The following is a 22,470-nucleotide window of genomic DNA, read 5'->3' as shown; positions in this document are numbered from 1 at the left end:
GGGAAACAAAGAAGTTGACATGGAAGGTGAAGCATGTGAATCTGATGTCCAACTAACTCAAATCATAACATACAACCTAACAGATATACTTAGGAGCCAGTACCCCCTATTAGTACTTATATTAATTCCCCTATTAATACTGATACTGATTCTTCTAAAATCTTCTGCGCCGTGATGTAGAAAAATCCAAAAGGGAAGACAAAGAATTAGAGAAAGAAAAGTCACCACTCAAGTAATGAGTCTTTTGTTAGTACTTCTCTCTTTAATTATTGATGCTGCTGGAAGCTCCAGCACAATGAAAGATGCAATTGTTGGAAAGAGAGCCCACCAAACACTAAATTGAAAATTTTGCTCTAATACCAAATTGACTTAACATCAAAATTGAACCCTAAACTAAACCTGCATTGAGAACTGGAACAAAATTGATGCAGAAGGGGATAACTGTCTCAGACTATGAAAGGATCTCACAGAAATTAACAAAGGGAAATTTTTATTACTTGAAACATCATCAATACATTGAAATGATGCCCTAACTAAACTAGAAAACAAATGTCATAAATTGAAAAATGCAATAATCCAACTAAGCCACTGCTAAATCAAAACATACCAACTTTTCAACACTAAAATTAGAATAATTCCCCAAATCAGTTACAATTCAAAATTCAGTTGATTTCTTTTGGTACCACTCTTTCCTTTTCCTAGTCTTTATGCTGTTAATGTTCTGTAAGTGATGGGCTGCTGCAAACAGGTTCTTCTTAAGTGCTGATTATCACCATAGTTGGTATCCTGAAACAGACAATGAAGAAGAAGTTTCAGTTTGGTTGGGGATTGATATCCTAGTTTAGGACACAAATTTAAACCTTCACGTAAAAAAGGCTAATCTAGGTTTCTTTTTTCTCACTCCCTTTCTTTTGGTTGGTATGATCATCATTAACCTGGATTTACTGTTGATGCAAGATATCAGAAACTCACTTCTTTGTCTTTACCTAGTATATTTTCTGCCTTGTCTTTAATGTAGAAGACACACTTATAGTGTATTTGTATGCTTAGTTATAAGCATAAGATCATGTCAGTACCAGTACATGCTCCCTGTCCTGTCTTGATCCTAAGAAGTTTTACTAGTAATCACTTGTATATTTTCCCCCCGGTAGTCATTTTTAAAACAATAGCATATTGAATAAGGTTGCACTCATTTCTCATGCGAACATTTTTGTTGATTTTGTTTTTGAAGCTATTACGAAAGCGCCTTAGAGCTATCAACGAATCTCGTTCTCAAAAACGTAAGGTAATTGCTAATGTTTTATTATACAAATACTGGTTAGTGGTTATTACTTAATGCACCTGCTCAAATATACGATTTTGTTTTCCATTGTTGAGTGATCAATTCCTTCTCCCAATGATTTAACAGGCTGGCCAGGTTTATGGAGTTCCTCTTTCAGGTCAGCTATTAACAAAATCTGGTGTCTTTCCTGAGCAAAAGCCGTGTAATGAAGATGGTCGCAGAAAATGGATTGAGGTTATAATCAGTGTCTTTTGCACCCATATAGACACTTTTTTGATATTATGAGGCATTTGAATTTAGATTCTCTTAAATTAGTCCTTTATCATTGCTTTTATGGTTTGGTTTTAAGCAAGATAGACATAATTTATCCTGTATATCCAGTTCCCATAAATTTATCATTTTATATTCCATAAATTTTACTGCATCTAGATTAATTTTGTTCAACCAAAATAAGATATCCATTCATTCATTTATCATGTTGGCATATGATCCTATACTTTGTTCCCTAAACTTAGGCATCAGTATCTAACACATGATAGGTGATTGATAACGTTTTTTTTTGAAAAATTTTCTTTGTGGGTGTCATTATCTTTTTTAGAGGAGTAGGTGATTGGATATCAAAGGTCTTGAAACTTCATTGTTCAATGTAATTTTCTCTTCTTTTCTTGATATGAATGTGTAGTTTTATCTCGGTGATATAACTAACGCTTAAAAAAGTATCATTTGGTGTTGAAGTTTCAGTCTGCAGTCGAAATGATGTGGTCTTGGTGTTGTGTTGTATCAGGACTTGTTACATTTTGAAGGCTTGCCCAGATCAAGTCAAATATGTATTAATCCTATAATTCTTTCAACTTAACTTGTTTCTCCAAATGTAAGTCTATAGTAATTATAAAGTCAATTTCATTAAAATTTTGGAGCAACTAACAAAAGCATAAGGAACATTTCAACTTGACTAGTGATTATACCTCACTAATTCCCGCCATGAATTGGATGAAAGTTCTCATTATTATGTCATCCTAGTGAGATCTATCCCATAATTTTCTTAGTATCCAATTACATAATGCTCCATTGACATCTATAATCGTATGGCTTCTCATCTAACCACTCCAACTTAGACTGACACAACTTGAAATGGAAAATGCATAAAAATGTGTAGTTTCTTTCAGTTTTTGTTAGTATCTTGGATGTGTAGTTCCCATCACATTTTTGTTCTTCCTGATGTTCAGGTTGATATCTGTGGATACTTTATCTAGCTAAATTTAGATGAACATTCTGTTGTTGCTATTTTGTGTTGGTATCGGTTGTTGGCATAGTTGCTATTTTACTGCCTGTGCAGTTTTTGGCAGTCATTTTAGTTTTTTTTGAACTATGGTTTCTATTCTCTCCTGGTTTATGGTATTCTACTCTTTTGTGATAATTTTAACTGATTTCTGTTTTATGTGCACAGGCCTTATCACAACCACATAAGCAATTGCATGCCTTGGCTGACCATGTTCCTCATGGTTACCGACGCAAAGCTCTTTTTGAAGTTCTTATCCGGCACAATGTTCCATTTTTGAGGGCATCTTGGTTTATAAAAGTTAACTATCTCAATCAGGTTGATAAACATGTGAAAAATAATCAATATGTTTTTTTGTTTTCCTAGTTTCAATAGAAATGTTATTCCACATCATTGAAATGTTATTTGCAGGTGCGACCTTCCTCGATTAGTGTGTCATCAGGGGCTCTCGATAAAGCACAGATAGCTCGATCTGATTTGTGGTCTAAAGATGTGGTTGAGTACATGCTGCAGCTCCTGGATGAATTTTTCCCTAAAGATGGTTCTAATGTGCCTTTTCCCAATAAGAATCAATCGTCACAAAACTATATTGGCGTCCATTATGAAACATCACAAAAAGTTGACTCTTGTTCTACTCCTGATGCCGACGAACCTTCTCTACATTTCAAATGGCAGTATATATGTCGCCTTGTACTGTGGCATCTTGCAGAAGGCCTTATGCATCCTGCTCCTATTATTGAGTTCATTCTCAATCAACTTCAGGTTATCTCTTGTTCTGTTGGCAAAATGTTTTTGGATTAAATGGATCTTCACAGGAATAATTTTTGTTTAATTTATTTGTTCAGGAGAAGGAATCACTGGAGGCTTTTGAGTTGCTTTTGCCATTTCAATTTGATGTGATTGATAGTGTTGCACTCTCACAGACGTATGTACGCACGGTTGTAGATCTACTTGCCCAAAAAATACATGATCTTTCATCCAATTTCTCAAGTTCAATAAATACATCAGAAAAGTTATCATTTATGGATTCAATTGTTGAGATAGTGCGGTACCTGATGGTTGCTGTACCTGATACTTTTGTTGCATTGGATTGCTTTCCTTTGCCAGCCTGTGTTGTTCCTGATTTACACTGTAAAAATGCATACCTGAAGTCACCAGATTCTTTATATAATAAGCAGTTTGATACTCAGGATGCATATCTTCGTTATTTGTCGTGTGGTTACATTGTCTCCTCTGTCCACAAGCGTGCTTCAAATCTTTCAAAGATTGTAAACCCAAGCCTTCAAGCTCATGGAGCTGCCAAGGTTTTACAAGTTCTGGATAGAGCTTTGATAACTGGAAATATAATGATTGCTTATACTTCTCTCTTTGAAGATTTGTTAGATACAGTTGTTGAAGAAAGATGGATTGCAGAAATAAGTCCTCCATTGCGATCTTCCTTAAAATGGATTGGGACCATTACTTGGTCTTTTATTTGTTCTGTATTCTTTTTGTGTGAATGGGCCACATGTCATTATCGGGATTATCGTACATCCATGCCTCGCCATGTCAAATTTTCTGGAAGAAAAGATTTTTCACAGATATATTTTGCAGTATCAATTTTGAAGCTTAAGATGGAAGACTTGCTCAACTCAACTCAATCTCGGGAGAGAAAATTTTCAGTTCTTGGCCCATGTGGGAAAAACAGCTCTGAGCAAGATACTTTGTTAGGCGGGACTGTGGTGGAAAATGTCTATGTTGCTAGAAATAATCCAAAGGCATTATCTGATAGGAAGAATAAAAAAGGCATATTTGAAAGTCCTGGCCCCTTGCATGACATTCTTGTTTGCTGGCTGGATCAACATGAAATAGGGAAGGCAGGAAGCTTCAAGGATGTTGAACTTTTTCTTTTGGAACTTATTCGGAATGGGATATTCTATCCGCATGCTTATGTAAGGCAGTTAATTGTTAGTGGGATAATGGACAAGGATGAGAATTTGTTGGACTTGGAAAGACAACAAAGACACCGAAGAATTCTGCAGCAACTTCCTGGATACTGTTTGTTTAATATTTTAGAAGAAGCAAGAATTGTTAATATCCCATTCTTAAGTGAAATTTCTCATGCCTACTCAAATGAACGTCGACTAGTTCTTCAAGGACGTCTGTGCAGTAAATCCAATGAGTTAAGCATTAGAGATGATGTTGGTTCAACTTTTTCATTGCAAAATGATACAGATTATTCAACTGGTGCTCCAGAGAGTCGTGCTAAGATAGACCGAGTTGCACAGCTGAAAATTTTAATTTCAAATTTTCTGCGGTTTCCTCTTACCATGCCAATGGTAACTCCTGATGAATCAAATGGAATTTCAAAAAGGATATCTGGTTCTTTGGAAAGCAAAGTTGATACTGCTGAAGAGAAAATTGGCTGTGATGAATGCAGGAAAGAGAAACGGCAAAAGCTTACTGATGATAGAACCTCTATCCTGCAAGGGTTTTCATCACATCACTCAGACGATGAAGGTAATTGGTGGGTAAAGAAGGGACCTAAATCCCAAGAATCTTTCAAGGTTGAACATCCACCTAAGCTAAATAAAAATACCTCAAGAGGTAGGCAAAAGATTGTGCGTAAAACACAGTCCTTGGCACAATTAGCATCTACGCGAATTGAAAGTAGTCAGGGAGCATCTACTAGCCATGTATGTGACAACAAAATTGGTTGTCCCCACCATCATTCTGGTCCGGATGCAGAAGTTCCAAAAGATGCCAGTAGGATAATATCAGGAAGCCAAAGTGATATTTGTAAGGCACTGAAGCAATTAAGATTGCTTGAGAGAAGATCTATCTCAATTTGGTTATTGAAGTCAATTAGGCAACTTATTGAAGAAAATGAAAAAGCTCCTTCTAAAGTGAGCAATTGTTCTGATGTTTTCTCTGTATCACCTGATGACAGAGGTTCTTCAAGATGGAAACTAGGCGAAGATGAATTTTTGTTCATTATTTATATATTCGATATTTCTTGTGATTTAGTTTCAGCAGTAAGGTTTCTGATATTGTTGTTACCTAAAGTAATATCTGGTTCAAGTACTGTCATGCATAGTGCAAGGAACTCCATGTTACCAAAAAATAGAGAAGGTCAAGTATGCCAGATTGGGGAAACCATTCTATTTTCATCCCTGCAGAGGTACTCTTCTTTGCATTACTTGGTTGCTGAATATTTTACAAACATTTTTTTGTTTGCTGTTGATACAATTGTTGGCTCCACTTACCTCTCTTGTGTGGTTAATTGTGCATCTTTCCAAACATGTCTCGCTCCTTTATTTGCTTTCTCACCATAGTTAATGTTCTTATTTCCATGGGATCAGTACCTCTTATATGATTTTCTCTGTTCTCTCATTTTACAAACTGTTGTTTCTTAGATTCCAGAGTGTTGTGTGGGTATTTACTGATTTTATATATGCATTTCTACTACATTATATGAAGTGCTCATAAAGCTACAACATTCTGCCATATAGTGTGATTATCTTTGTTACTAAATCATTACAAATGAAACCTAGGTTGGTTCCATCAAAACTATCAACATCTAGATTGATAGAAAACACTTCTAGATGAATGAAAGAATTTATTTCCATCTCAAGTTGATCTTTTACTAACCATTCATTATGACACATCTATTTGGTTGCATAGTTGACTCTCCTAAATGTTGGGATAAGGACTTGTGATGACACTTCTATTTGGTTGCATAGTTAACTCTCCTAAATGTTGGGATAAGGACTTGTGATGACACATCTTTTGGTTGTGTTAGCAGAGAGCTGTTATTACAATGTGGTAATATGCTCCTAAAGGGTTGTATCAAAATTTGTTCTCATTTGGTATTCTGGATTGTGGTTAATGAAACTACAGGTGATTGGGGGAGTTTAAGTTGCAGACTTAATTATAACAACATAAATAGACATGGTCATAGCTTTTAAATAACCTTAGTGTCACATGTGGCGTGTACACATTATAACAATATAAATGTACATGGCCATATTTTGTAGCATCCCAGTGAGGCCTAGTTGTGACATTTTAAAAGTGGTGGTTCTCTTCATTGATAATTCGACAACTTATCAATTGACGCATTTATTTACCAAAATTGCCCTCCACTCAACCCATTTCACTTTACCTGTTGGCACCTAAGTAGCAATTGGCTGGATGAGATTCCAACTCATTGATGCCCATCATGCATTTATGTAATAGTTTTTGACGGCTAACAATTGACTACTAGCCGTTAAACATTTTGTTAAAAGTGCTTAACGATCATATAAAGTTTGAAATTAGGAAAAATAAAGATGGACAAATTCAAGGGAATACTAGGAGTATAACGATGCTCATTAGGCACAAACTTGAAACTTCTAGGGCCCTTAAATACGTTTGGCCAAGTTCTAGATAGCCTTATAGGGTTCAGAATATAGAAAAAAACAAATATGAAATACTTAAAGGAAAATTAGGAATGCAATGACCATATAACATGAATCTAAAGCCTCTCGGTCTGTTAAATATTTTTGGTCAATAGTGCTTGATAGCCTTATAAATTCAAAATCTAGAAAAAGAAACATGATCTGGCTCAGAGGAACACTAGGAGTGTGACACTACCCATTTTATACAAATTCAAGACCTTTAGGATTGCTAAACACTTTTGGCCTAAATATTTTTGGTCAAAAGTGATAGCCATATAGGTTCATTATCTAACAATAAACATAAATATAGTCAGAGGAACACAGTGTGACAATGCCCATTTTACACGAAACCTAGACCTTTAAGGACGTTGAACACTTTTGGCCAAAAGTGTTTAGCGGCTAGTAGTCGACTAGATGTTATTTCTAATTGCTAATTATGAAATAAATAAATAATTTAATTACCAATTAAATAATCTAATTGTTAATTATTTAATAATCAATTATTTTAAGGTCAACAACCAAAAAAGATAATTATTTGATAAATTAATTTAATTACTAATTATTTGATGTTCAATAAATTAATTATTTGATTAATTTTAAACCTATGCTATCTTTTGACAACCTATTTAAGATAATTGATTAATTTTTAAGCAAATTAAATTATCAATTTAATGACTTAATCAAATAAATAAATTAATTACACTCTTAGGGTTATTAGATCATTGTTTAATTATATAAATTTAATGATTTAATGTAATTAATTAATTATTTAGGGCACTAATTTACTAATTTAATGACTAACTTGAAGGTATGCATTAAATACATTATTAGCATTGTGAGAAGTTTGTTAAATTATATAAATTTAATTATTTAGAGTAATTAATAATTAAATGATTAATTTATTTTCTAATTAGCAGCAACATCCAATACAGTCCGTTGTTGGCCATGAAGAATTTTTGGCTAAATGTGCTTGATGACTCTGTTGGCTTCTTATTCGTTCCAAATGGGCACCATTGCACTCCTAATGTTCCTTTGAATCTACCATATTCATTTTTTTTCTAATTTTGAGTCCTATAGGGTTATCAAACACTTTTAGCTAAAAGTGCTTGATGACCCTAGAGACTTCAGATTCATGCCAAACAGGTATTGTTGCACCCCTAAAACTGTTCATGTTATTATTCCTAATTTTGAGCCCTATCAGATTGCTAAACACCTTGGCTAAAGACCTTGATGGCTATCAGTTAACTAGAATCACATCCGGTTGATACTAGTTGTGTGGTAACAAGTCAAGTGAAGTAGGTTGGATGTGGGGCATTTTGGGAAAGAGGTGTACTCCTTGGTAAATTCAAAAGTATGGTTGCTCCTTTTTGGATATTCAGTAAACATAGGTGCACCTTTGGCATATTAGTGTTGATATTTTAAATTGAAGCCTAGTCTTTTATCACTATTCATAGTATTTTTTCATCAGCTATATTGTTCTTGTTTATTGATAAGCCCACAACTAGTGTCACGAGTGAACCTCAAATTGAATTTATATTTGAAAACTCTTAGCTCACAAAACAAATGAAGTATAGGGGCCTCAAGTCGTATTTTTTCTAGGACTCGTAGAAGAGTATCTAAATCAAGCTAGAAATCATCTTTTTGGGTTTTCATTGTAAATGGGTGTTGATCTTTTTGGTATTTTGAATTAAGCTCTTGAAATGTAAATCTAAATTCAGTGAATGAATGAAATAACAAAATCTAAACAATTGAAATGCAACACTCAAATTCTTGTAACTCAAATTCAAAGTATCAACCTATACTAATTAGCATTGAAACATTCCATAATAAGTCATGACATGCCAAATTAAACTTGATCAGCTTGTACACTCTTTGGAAAGAAATCAGAAATGAAAGCTTGATACTAAAAGCTATCAAACTCTAAGGCAAGAACCAGAAATCAGACAATGTAGGTTATCAGAGATCAAATGCAAGTAAACAAATACAGAAAATACAATGAACTCAATTACTTTTCGATGTAATTCAAATCAAGTTCGGGAAATGAAATGCAAGGAACAGAATATGCAGTGAATTGGAAATTGTAGATCAAGAATGCAGAAATTCCAAATTTCAGAAACAATGAACAGATTGAAGCAACTGCAGAAAACAAGAATCAGAAAATCAAATCTCAATTGCAAGACAAAGAATGAAATCTATGCACGTCTAAAAGCTACACAATCTGATGCGTTAACCAAACAACACGAATTCAAGAATCATGAACAGATCTGATTAACAAAAGTTTCAGAAATGAAATGAACAGAAATGAAAACTCAATTCTTCCCTTTCACTTGATCTCTTTCTTGCTGTCACACAAGAATTGATCCAGGCTCAGAAACCTCACAGGATTGTCACGTAGCCTTGCTCAACTTGTATTGGATCGAATCAAATCCAATGCAACGCCAGAAACCCTCTCGCGAGCACGAAACAGAGCCGATCCAGCTGAATCTGCAATTCTGAAATCTTCACTCCGATCTATCAATCTTGGCTATGATTGCTTGTAAATTTGGCTCAGGAACCTTCAAGAATCTTTGATGAACCCCTCCAAATACTCTTGACAGCTCCGATTGCCTCTGATCAGAAAATCAAAATAGAAACCCGCAGCGGAAGCAATTCCTCTGGCGAAACCCTCACCAATTGCTTTCAATTGAAATCGTCGCCAAGCTCCACTCGTGATCGTCCTATGAGATCCAAAAACCAAGTTTGAATGGAAAGAACTGAGGTTGGCCGCATGAGAACGATGAAGAAAAGCTGGAAGAACGAAGATGAACAGTAAAAATGTCGCGACAACTGTAGCTTCCTCGTGATTTCTGTTTAAACCCGATTTTGAATTGAACCGGGTTCAATTCTTGGTTCAACTCTGGTTCAACCCGGTTAACTCCAATTCAGCTCTAATTAGCTCTGGTTTAGCTCTAATTCACATCGGTTCAGCTTGAATCAAACTTGAGTCTTGATCCTTGATGAAATTTGGGTTAATTGACTCGGTCTTGGTTGGACTCGATCTTGATTGGACTCGATCTTGCATCAATTTTGAGTCCTACAAAGAATCAAATTCAATTAATGAAAAATTGGACATCAAATCACAGAAATTACAATCGAGCTCCAAATAACCCTCATACAATAAACGCATTAAAAATATATACATTAAGCATGTAGTTTCACAAAATAAGCCCAACATGAATCCAAATTTTGTATCAAATTCTAGCTTATCATTTACCTCAACAAATTATTAGCAAAGTGACAATTATTTAGTTAAGGGTACATGAAATGTTACTGTGTCAGAGTTCTGTTGTAGTTTTTGGATGCCATTGGTATTTTCCATTTCTTTTGTTTGTACTTGATTTTATCCATGTGCTGTCTTAGGGCTAGAGAACATATTTTCAGAACAGTCTTGAGGAGTTTTGTCTACGTGAAGAGATGCATTACTAACATATTTATTAAGAGTGCATGAAATATTACCTTGTCAGAATTCAATTGTAGTTTTGGGATGCCATCGATACTTGCCAAATTATAACTTGCATGCCACAATTTGCCTATATGTTGTCTTAGGGTTGGACAACATATTTTCAAGTGTCTCTTGAAGAGTCTTGTTTGTGTGAAGAGAACCATTGCTATTAAAGTTTGAAAAATTGTTTGATATTGATCTGGATCAACTAACTTGGATTGGAAGTGACATGAGAAATCAAATTCCCTGTATGGTTTGTCATAATTATCCAGCGGAGGTGAAACTATTTTGGATTGGAAAAGAATCATGAGAATTGATGGGATTGCCGCAATTAGGAAATGAGGAATCAATTTTGAGAGAAAGTTTGGCTAAGAGGAGATAGAAGTTTGGGACACATGGGAATAGGGATATGAATGAAATAGGGTATTGTCTTGTGACAAGGGCATGCACTCAGTCATAGGACCCAGGGCAGGCAAAAGTAAGTATTTATAATTGACACTACTTTGTGTTATTAAGCTAATGTTATTAATCAAATCTATGTTGTTCTATATTAATAATTTAATATTATTATTAATTATTAACTACATATAATTTACTAATTCTCGTTTATTAATATTTGTATTTCACATATTCATAATGTGCTAATGTTTTGTTTATGTATAATATTCAAATATAATTTAATGTAATATTATTTAATATTTACTAGAAATTTTATATTAATACTTGAATGTTACTTTTTTTTAATAAAATTCTATATCATTTCTTAACAATGATGAAAGTCTTGACGCAATGGTAAAGTTGTTGTCGTGTGACATAGAGGTCACATATTCGAGTCTCGGAAACAGCCTGTAAAGCAAAATAAGACTACATACAATAGACTCTTTCATGGGATCCCACATTGGTGGGAGCTTCACGCACTAGATTTTCTTTTAGCATTTCTTAACAACATGACATTGAATAGGTAGTACAATATTGGATACATAAAAATTTCATATAATTAATTTAAATTTTCTAGCAGTTTAATATGCAATTTAATTTGTTAATTGTCAATTGGTAATATTATTGTAAATAAATTGATTAATACAATGTAATAAATTTGAATTTTCTAGAAATTTAGTAGTATGCTGCTTAATAGTTTAATAGATATTGATTATAAATATTATCTGTGATTTTTAAAATAATTATGCATGGTTGCAATTTACTTTTTAGGTATCATTATTAAACAGTTAATATTAAATGGTATACATATAAATTATTTTCTCATGCATTAAACAAAATCATTGTACTTCTTTATCCTTTTTTATTTTGATTTTTTTACTGTTTTTGGTCCTATCAATATCATTGATCTGATGTGACTCATACTGAGATTTTACATTGCCTCAATCTCTATGATTTGTAAATTATGATTGCTATTCTCTCGGGTGACATTAAGCCTTTCTTGCAATCAATGTAACATGTTCTGAGTCCACTGTCTTTGTTTCTTCTATGTTAATCTATATGCTTTAATCTTTATGTGAGGTACTTGCCATCCCTATTTCTTTATCATTTCTACCATCTTTTATCATAAATGAGTGACACTAGTAACAAGTACTATGGGCCTTCAATAAGTGTCCATGACTTGGGCCTCTTATAGTTTTTATTTCGGACTGTTTCTGTATTAGAACCCTCTGTAATCATAGATGCTATTCAGTCCTTGACCTTCCTATTGCAAGAAGGAAAATACTTGACAGGCATTATCTGTTTTGAGTTATAAAAAAAACTATGGTAGATGGGATGGTAATGTCTCTAATGTCACTTGTAGCTATTCACTCTTCCTTTATGTAGCCAACTATCCCTTGGTGCTTGATAGGCTTGAAATTCAGCTGGTTGAAAAAGGGTGCACAATAATCTGACCATGCAAACTTATTCTATCTTCTTGTTAAGACTGTATCAGTTTGCCTACTTCACACTTTACTAGTTGTCTTGTTTGTCTCTAGATCAGTTGTTATCAATGATATATCTTGCTGATGTTATGTTAATTAGAAGGTGTAGATTGAACAACCTTCTCTGTCCATAAATTGGGGAAGTCTATAAGTTCTTAGATCCACGGTGTGAAATCTCATAACATGTTGGGCGGCATGATCAAAACACGTTGTTCCATTAAATTATTAAAACTTGATACTGTTTGATATAGACAATTTATGTTGTTGTGTCAATTATGTTGATAATTACATTTGACACTCTTAACATGATATAAATGTGTCATGATGAATTAAAACAATATTTGCTATCTTTTTAGCTTATGCTCGTATAATACAATATAAAAAAGTATACCATTTAAATGGGATATGAAAGCTGAACTTAAATATATATAGTCATGGTTCATTTCTTCTTTTCATCTCTTTCCTCTCTCAAATTCCATTTAAATGGGATATGAAAGCTGAACTTAAATATATATAGTCATGGTTCATTTCTTCTTTTCATCTCTTTCCTCTCTCAAATTCTCAACCGCTACCAAATGTCAAAATGCCAGCATAATACATAAACAATATCACTCAAAGTAAAAAACTCCAACTAGGGCTTGAGACTTTGAATCTTACTTAGAAGAGAATCTAATAGATTCAGTATACTCTATTTCAGCTTAGAAGCGTGAATGTATTAGATAGCATAGAAACTTGAATGTAATAGATCATTCAATCTTTTCACCTCTTAGTCTGGAGGCAATTTTTTGTACCATTTATATAGATGATATTATCATTAGAAGTGATGACTCAACTAAGATTATGAGGTTGAAAGCTTATCTCTATTAGCACAGTCAAATCAAGGATACAATATTTTTTATGCATTGAGCTAGTCTGTTTGAGTGAAACATCTATACATGAAAAAGAAATTATGTGCTTGATATACTCAAAGAGGCTGCTAGGGTATCCTCCAGACCCATTGACATTTTTAGGTGTCCAAAGTTCAGAGTAATACTTGGAGATGTGAAATCATTATTTGGTTTAGGGAATTATATTAGGTCGATTGACAAATTGAACTATCTTATGTGCGATCTCTTTTGCTATAATTTAGTCAACTAACTCCTGGAGCCTGCTGCCAAGGTCATTGCAAGGCAGTCCTAATGACCCTTAAATACCTAATGGTTGCATTAGGCAAGGGTATTCTTCTACACCATAGAACCACATTTGTATTATATAATACACCAATGCAGATTGTACAATTTCTCTCATGTATCAATCTAAGGTTTATTGTATTCTTCTAGGTGGACATCCTATAAAGTGAAAGTTTGAATTTAGTGGTCAGGTTGACATATATGTTTTGAATTTAGTGACCAGGTTAAATGGACGAAAGACAAAACTATTAACTACTCTGTATCTAGGTGGACATACTACTAACTAGTCTGTTTGACTCAAATGATTAATGTCAAAGTTGAGTATTGGTTTTATTGATTCCATGAAGCTACGATGCAATCAAATTTACATGTAGATTGCCTCCCATCCATTCTTCCATGAGAACAAATAACAGGAAGAAAGATAGCCATTTTGTTAGCGAGAATACAGTCTAAGGGGATAATTATAGTTTTTGTTCGTTATAATCAATTGACAGAGTTACCTATTTTTCAGAGACCTTAGAATTGCTTTTATTTATAACAAGTAGAGGTTTTTTGAAAACTTAGTGCTAGTTTGAGGTGCATCGAGGATCAAATATGTAAATATACAAGGGCCTATATAAAAATATTCTTAATTTGATTATATAGTAGAGGGTGCCAGGGTTTAGATTGATTTTGTCTAGTAGTCATAATCTTTATTGCTTTCGTTTGCTTGGTTAGAGAACAGATTTTTGGACTTAGGATTCTATTATTTTTACAATTCTTGCACATTACTACTTCTGATGATATGATTTTGTTCAGTTTTCTTTTTCCTGAGTGCCAAGCTTATATCAGAGTTACTGTCTTTCAATGTTTATTGTGAAAAACCAGATTGTTGTCTACTGACCATGGGTTTATGATTGTACTTCTATACTGCTACAATGTTAATTTGACTTCTCGTACATTAATGGATTGTGCTTGCTTTTTAGTTTGTATGCTTGTGTTTTATTTTTCTTTTGGTTACATTGACTACTTGTTCAGGTATGAGAGCATACTTCGAACTGCAGATCTTTTACCTGATGTCTTGACTGCTTTAATACGTCGAAGTTTTGCAATGATATCATCAAATGGAAGGCCTTATGGTTCTATTTCTCTTGCTTATGCGCGCAATTTGCTGAAGAAATATAGAGATGCAACAACTGTGTCAAAGTGGGAGAAAAGTTTACGATCCACTTATGACCAAAGGTTGCTTGCTGAGCTTGATAATGAAAGGTCATTAGATGGTGAATTTATGTTTTCTTCAGGAGTCTCTGCTGGGGTGACAGATTCTGATGATGAGCACATCCGTCTAAAGATGAATGCAAGGATGTCTAGAATTGGCCCAAACATGAAAGAGTTAATACAACATGTTGATGAAGCTGTTTACAATTATGGAAAGGACAGAAAATATTCTGCTGTTGCTAATTCCAGAAACCAACCCACTGAAAAATGGAATGATAGTTACAAAATAGCTCATGATATTGTCTTGAATCTTGTTGATTTTATCCGCCAAAATAGTGGGATCAACCCAGAAGTTGATCCCTCTTTGGTGGCATCAGCTGTTTCTGCAATCATTGTTAGTGTTGGAACAGCTATATCAAAACTTCCAGATCTCATGGCAAGCAGTAATCAACTAAATTGTGTTAGGTACATCTTACAAATTCACATAACTTCTCTCTGTTTGCTGAAAGAAGCTCTTGGTGATCGTCTAGGCCGCATGTTTGAAATAGCGTTGGCAGCTGAAGCATCTTCATCTATTTCTGCAAATTTTCCTGCTGGAAAACCGCATCGTAATCAGTTTCAGTTGTCTCCTGAAGCAAATGAGATATATCCAAACAATGTCGGAAGGCCAACTAAAGCTGCTGCTGTTTCTGCCCTTGTTATTGGATTAATTGTTCATGGAGTTGTTAGTCTAGAAAGGATGATCACAGCCTTTAGATTAAAGGAAGGATTGGATGTTCTACAGTTCATACGAAGTTCCAGATCCAGTTCTAATGGTATCTCCCGTCCTATTGGCATGATGAAGCTAGATTTCTCCATTGAGGTTTATGTGCATTGGTTTCGGCTTTTGGTTGGTAACTGCAAAACAGTTTTTGATGGGCTTGTTGCAGAAATGGTTGGTGAATCATATGTTTTAGCTCTTTCAAGGATACAACACCTACTTCCACTTGGTTTAGTTTTCCCTCCTGCTTATTCTATTTTTGCAATGGTCATATGGAGGTCATATATTTTCAACAATAGTGTTGCATCTCGTGAAGACAACCAACTCTACCTATGTTTTTCAACTGCTATTATTGATGCTGTTAGACACAAGCCGTTTCGAGATTTGTTTTTCCGCAATACACAAGGCTGGTATGATCTTCTGTCCAATGATACTGGTGATTCTGAATTTGCAGCAATGCTTGAGCTGCATAGTCCAGACAAGCATTTGAAAACAATGGCATTTATTCCTCTTCGTGCAAGGCTATTCCTTAATACACTAATTGATTGCAAAATACCTGCATTAACTATCATGTCTGAAGATGGATCATGGGTTTCAGGTCCTGCAGAACACAGATCATATGCTGATACAGAGTCAAAGATTTTGGATCAGCTCATGCATGTTTTGGATACTTTGCAACCTGCTAAGTTCCGTTGGCAGTGGGTAGAGTTGAGGCTCCTTCTGAATGAACAAGCACTTATTGAAAAAATTGAAACTCATAACATGTCCTTTGTGGAAGCAATACGGTCATTATCTCCTAGTGCAGACAATTTTGTGCTTTCTGAAAGTGAAAAGAAATTTACTGAAATTATTCTTACCAGGATACTTGTTAGACCTGAAGCAGCTCCTCTGTACTCGGAGGTAGTTAACTTGCTTGGGAAATTAATTCAAGAGTCACTGGTGATGGATACAAAATGGATTTTAGCTGGTCCTGATGTTCTTCTTGGACGGAAATCAATAAAGCAACAACTTATACATGTGGCTCAAAGGAGATCTTTTTCTACTAAAGCAAGGTTTTGGAAACCATGGGGATGGTCTAATTCTCTTTTTGATACTAATTCTAGGAGAGGTGATAAGGGAAAATTCGAAGACATTTCTGTTGAAGAAGGGGAGGTCGTGGATGACAGTACTGATGTTAAGAAGGCTTCCAAAGTGATTCATAATGTGGATAGTGAAATTTTCAATTCTGGTAAACAGTATATAATTGAGAAAGCTCTTGCTGAATTAATATTGCCATGCATTGACAGGAGTGGCAGTGAGCTGCGCAATTTATTTGCCAATGAGTTGATCAAGCAGATGGGAGCTATTGATCAACAGATCAACACAATAACATCCATTGGTTGTAAATCTAGTGTGAACCATGAAACTTCTTCAAGCAAAGGAAGCACTCGTAAAAGTATCCGTGGTGGAAGCCCTGTACTGAGTAGGCGGCCAACTGATTCTGCCCCACCCTCTATGGTTGCTCTGAAAATTTCATTGTGCTTGCGCTTGCAATTCTTATTGAGATTGCTTCCAATTATTTATGAGGATAGGTAATGAGGAAAATTCCATTTACATTCTCTTTGTATATCTAAATGTTAAAATGGCAATGCCCCATTTCAGCTTTGACAGCAGTAGTATATGCTTCTTAAACTTGGACTTTCTATCTCCTCCATACTTGTGTCTAATATCAAAACTCCAACACAATTCTTCTAAATTGATGCCCACCATTCTAAGGCAAGAATGTTGCAGACATTGCTCATTTCTATTGATGCAAGACTGTCTTTGAAATAAATGGTTGTTGGAGATAAAAACTAGGTTTGAGGGGTTGATTTGATGCCTGATTTTAATGGTCAGGCGCATGGTCCTCAACACACGCATGGTACAAGTTGGTAGGATAATAGTGCCAACCTTATCCAATGCTTTCAACATGCTCAAGCTCTACTCCTTGTCCTCATACTCTACACAAAGTTAAACTATAAAATTCTCACAAATAAAAGAATAATCTTTATAAGATGCTTGATTAAGATGAACACGCATGTTTGTGCAATAGTAGAGATGCTCCATGCTTGACATTTTGGACTGAATTGACCATTTTCAAAAGGGAGTTGATTGATCTTCAAGATAATCTTCTTCCTTACCCTAAACTGAGGCTATGGTAGCTGTAGGATATTACCCTTAACTGTGGTTTTACCTAATAGACACCAAATTGCAAGGGATAAAAATATATTTAATTGATAGAAGAAAACAATCACATTAATATACAAAATATGACTAGCATGATATCTGGTGCATACTAATCAATGTGATAAACGTTGGACTCTAACGTCCACATATTTTATTAATTGGAACACATGCAATTTTTATTTTATGCAGTCAGGCGTGCATTATTTTAGCAAATTGTGTCGTTATAGAAGAATCTATTGAAGTTTTTTCTTTTGCTGGTACCTATTTATCTTATGCTCCTAAACAGACTACTGTTGTCTTAAATCCTTTGTAACATGTAGGAACATGAGGCAGATTCTTGCTCCTATTATACTTCGGTTGCTTGGAACACGCTTGGTCTACGAAGATGCAGATCTCTGTCTTTTGACTATACCTTATGGTTCTTCTAAGAGAGAATTAGAGTCTGCCAGTGACCTTTCCTTTCTGGACCATGCCAGCGACAGTCTTTTTGATATACTTTTGGCCATTCTGCATGGTTTGCTGAGCAGTTTCAAGCCAAGTTGGCTGAAGCCTAAGTCTGCCTCTAAGCCATCTGTGAAACCTACTCGGAATGTTTCTCCATTTGATCGTGAGGCAGCAGAGAATTTGCAGGTTAGTCTTAAGTTTCTGCAATAATTTGGAAAATGTTTGCTAATCATTAGAAAATTTTTATAGAGACTTATGGTTTTCAACTATGATGAACATTTATAATCTTTGGCGCAACTTTTATCTTGATTATCAAAGTGTGATCTCATATGCACGTTCTTGGGGCTACTCACCCCCCTTTTACAAATTTTATCTTAACTTTTGCATCTCTTAATTTTAACATTCCACCAGCCACAAAGGCATTTAATCTATCCAACCTAAACCCTTCATCAGATAGCCTAAACCCTTCATCAATTTGCACTAGAAGGCCCTTTGTTGAGAAAATGGATCTTAATGGAGGAAGGAGGCTTCCATAGCCTATATGGCCCAATGAACTAAGTTGAGTCATGTTTGGTGGTCATCCAAGTGGGTTTCAGTGCAAATACAAACTAATCACATGGGATGTGACATATGCCTTGACCTTCATGCCTTTGTATTGAATTGTTGAAAACAAGTTGGATACATCGTTCAGTGAGAACTTTGACCACTATCCTTGTTGAAAAAAACACCAACAATAGACTACCAAAATCATATCATAATCATGTCCTCGACACATTAAGAGCTCAAGTGTACTTGCACATTGCCTTCATAGATCGATGTATTGCGTATACTCTACCCTTGCTAACCAATACCTTAAGCATTCCTAAAACACTTCAATATGCTACACCAAGATTGGACTATGCCTTATTAGCTAGAATGGGAGCACTTAATAGGGGGATAAACAATACACTCTTGAATTCACCTTTACAACCTAGCATCTTGAGCACCCTGGACACACTTTAATATGTTGCGCCAAGATTGGCTCACGTATGTCCTAGTCACAATAAGAGCACGATAAAAATGCATAGGGATCACTGGCGACTTGTCTTCGTTAGTGTATGTCCTAAATTCATTTGTGCATTTCTATATAACCTTGGTTTTTTATATTATTATCTTTGAAAAAGGCTTTTTGTAAGAGGTCTCTCTTAGGTAATGAGAAAATATAATGGACTTTTTTGAGTTGATTCACTTTACGAGTCTACGAGTTATAGATTAGGAACTTGGATATTCTAAACCATGTTAAATGAACTCTTATTAGCATTATTTGTTTTTTGCTTGTATCTTATTTTCATAGCATTTCTAATTAATTTACTAAAGCTTTTCATTCGAGGTCAGTTGTCTTCACACATTTTTGCTCCTATTCACCCCGTGTAGTTGTGTTATTGGTCTTGACAAGCGGTATATTCTAGTATGGACTTTTAGATATTGGACTAAACATCCAACCAAAATTGTTGACTTTTTTTCCTCCAACTTCAACTTTCTACAATTTTCATTTGACAAGTGGAAGATGAGGATGGAGTATTACATCAAGATAAACTTCAAATGTTGAATAATTATTAGAAAAGATTCAAAACACTAAAAAATAAAAAGGGGAGAGCTTTCAAAAAGATGTGAACCGAAGAACAAATTTGAAAATTTGAGACAAATAAAAATGTAACACAATAGTAATTGATATTTTATCAAACAAAATGTCGTACAGGATGTTGGTGTAATTGTGCCCTAAGTGGTTGGGTTTGACCTTGTGTTTTGATGTTTGTGTAAAGCGTTTAAGTTACGCCTTACATTGTGATTGATATAGTGCTTATGTTGTGCAAGAACTTAATAGGACACACAGAGCTTGTAGAGGTCATAACTCGATGAGGTCGAGTATTGATGATGATTTGTATGGCCGAGGAAAGACGCCTAGTGGTGTGGAGGTTATTAGAGATCAAATAAGTTTGTTGAGGCAACTGAAGGACTTGAGGTTTTGTTAGAGCAACTCATAGAACTTGACTTGGTGCACCAAGTTGACAATTTGGTGGCTTGAGGTCCAATGAAATTTAGAGAGTAGTATGAGATATTTAAGGGATTATAAGACGTGAAGCATCTAGGTGATAGTCGGAGGCAAATTGTGTAGGTGAAGTGAGAAGGATGACATGTGGAGCGAACCAAAATATTGGTGCATTGAAGGGACAATTAGCTTGATACGAGACAACCATAGTGGTGAAGTGAAGCTATAAAGGGTAAACTTTGTTTGGGAGCTATGAGAGTTGAGAGATTTGTATTCTTAGAGGATAATATTCAATTTAGGCGAAGTGAGAATCAATTGTTAGAATGATGGTAGTTAGAATTTTAGTCGATTGGAGTTGAGTTCAATCAATTGGAGAACTAAGTCGACTAAATTATTAATTTCGGCTAATACAATAAGTAGAATATTTTTGTTTAAGGCTGAGTTTACTGGATAGTCGATTGATTTGTGGTCACGCAACTCATAGTGCACCTAAGTCCCACAGTTATCTCTCATTAGGTTACTTGTCCCTTTAATGTATCACACCCTTGGTTCATGCTGTGTGCTATCTTTCACACTTAACCTATATAGTGATCAACATTGCCCTCGATGCTTCTTGTCCCTTCGACCCTCTAATGTCTATGGGCTTTGAGCCATTGAGTTAACAACTTGGCGCGCCAAGTCATCGTCCAACCTTCTCTTATCTCAAGGATCTTTAAGCCACCGAGCATGTCACCTTGACTGCACTAGGTCATTATCTATATCATCACTCGAGCTCATCAAGCACGAGCTTTCCAAGCTCCATACTCATTCTACAAGTCCATGCACACTCAAACCTATTTATCAAATCAAAATTCAATGCCTAATTTAAATCTTTTGCATAAACATTAGAACCTAAAGTCAAACTTGATCACTCAGGGCACGATTGCACAAATAGAAAAATTTACTATATTCGAAATCATAAATAATGAACCCTCAATCTCACTTGATATTTGTGAAAAAAACATCATCGTTCCTTTAAGTCCTGAGGCCTCGATAATGGAAGGTCCTCGAGAATGGAAATTAAGTCTAAATTTAAAAATCACATAATATGTTTTTGATGTGGAGAAAATGAAAATCATAAATAATGAACTCTCAATCTCACTCAATATTTGTGAAAAAAAAACATCATCGTTCCTTTAAGTCCCGAGGCCTCGACAATGGTAGGTCCTCGAGAATGAAAATCAAGTCTAAATTTAAAATTCACATAATATGTTTTCGGTGTGGAGAAAATGAAAACTACAATAGTAAGTGCCCTTGGATAAAGAATGAAATGATCAAAAGACAAATCTAAGAAAGTCACTCATGTAATAAAGTGAAGACAATATGATATGCATACATGTGTAACAAGACCATTATCATATTAAGTGTCCACTTAAGAAGGAAGTAAAACAAAGATAAGGAATAAGGTGATGATTTTAAATCTTAGTTTTAAATTACAAGATAGCTGTTTTAATAAAACCAAGATTTCCAAGAAATCCTATAAACTCATAGCTAAACTCATGCAAACTAATAATAACAACAATCAAGCCTTTGTCCCGCTAAGTGAGGTCGGCTATATGGATCATCCAACGTCATTGGGCTCATCCCTATAATATCATCATATATATTTAAATGAATTTTATCATTGCTAATCAAGTTTTCTTTGATTTCTTTTCTCTATCAATATGTGTATTTATCATAACTTCACATCGTCTAACTAGAGCATTTATTAGATTCCTAAGTACATGATCATGTCATTTTAAATGCATCTTGAAATTTTCCTTTAATATACGCAAACCCTAATTTTTTCTCTAATGCTCTTATTTCTAATCTTTATTTTGTTCATCTTCGTATGTCTGTACATCTATCTTAACATCTTCATATCTGAGACTCATATTTGCTCATATGTTCGATTCATAGTTCAACATTCATCTCTATATAACATAGTAGGTCTAATCACCATTTTGTAAAACTTTCCTATAAACTTAACCTTCATAAGTATCATATGATCACAAATAACACTTAATGCTTTCTTCCATTTCAACCATTCCACTTATATTGTAAAACATCTTTATTAACTCCTTTATCTTTTTGCAAAAATGATTCTAGATATTTAAAGCTCTTAGGTACAAGTAACTCGTCATCTCCTAGATTTACTCTACTATATCTAAAATCTTTTACTTATAGAGTCGTTTGCCAAGATTTGAACTTTGCCTTTATACCTTCATGTGTCTTTATCTGCAGACAACATGCACTATGACAGCGTGTC

General features: G+C 34.7%; 1 protein-coding gene across 1 annotated transcript in view; it reads left to right on the top strand.

The window, feature by feature from the left end:
• The window catches only part of LOC141830665 (mediator of RNA polymerase II transcription subunit 12), a 47,731-nt gene that overhangs the window by 17,194 nt on the left and 8,067 nt on the right, over positions 1 to 22,470 (top strand). Inside the window, exons 6-12 of the mRNA XM_074718079.1 lie at positions 1,232 to 1,285; positions 1,409 to 1,516; positions 2,730 to 2,879; positions 2,973 to 3,323; positions 3,407 to 5,721; positions 14,566 to 17,076; positions 18,031 to 18,340. Coding sequence (XP_074574180.1) covers positions 1,232 to 1,285; positions 1,409 to 1,516; positions 2,730 to 2,879; positions 2,973 to 3,323; positions 3,407 to 5,721; positions 14,566 to 17,076; positions 18,031 to 18,340 — 5,799 coding nt within the window. The remainder of the gene's footprint in view (positions 1 to 1,231; positions 1,286 to 1,408; positions 1,517 to 2,729; positions 2,880 to 2,972; positions 3,324 to 3,406; positions 5,722 to 14,565; positions 17,077 to 18,030; positions 18,341 to 22,470) is intronic.

Source organism: Curcuma longa, chromosome 6 (genome assembly GCF_044706935.1).
Source record: "Curcuma longa cultivar G26 ecotype Majalengka, Jawa Barat chromosome 6, ITB_CL_G26_1.1, whole genome shotgun sequence".
In the NCBI taxonomy this organism is placed as follows: domain Eukaryota; kingdom Viridiplantae; phylum Streptophyta; class Magnoliopsida; order Zingiberales; family Zingiberaceae; genus Curcuma; species Curcuma longa.
The sequence above is the reverse complement of the archived record's forward strand: the minus strand, read 5'-3'. Positions and strand labels throughout refer to the sequence as shown.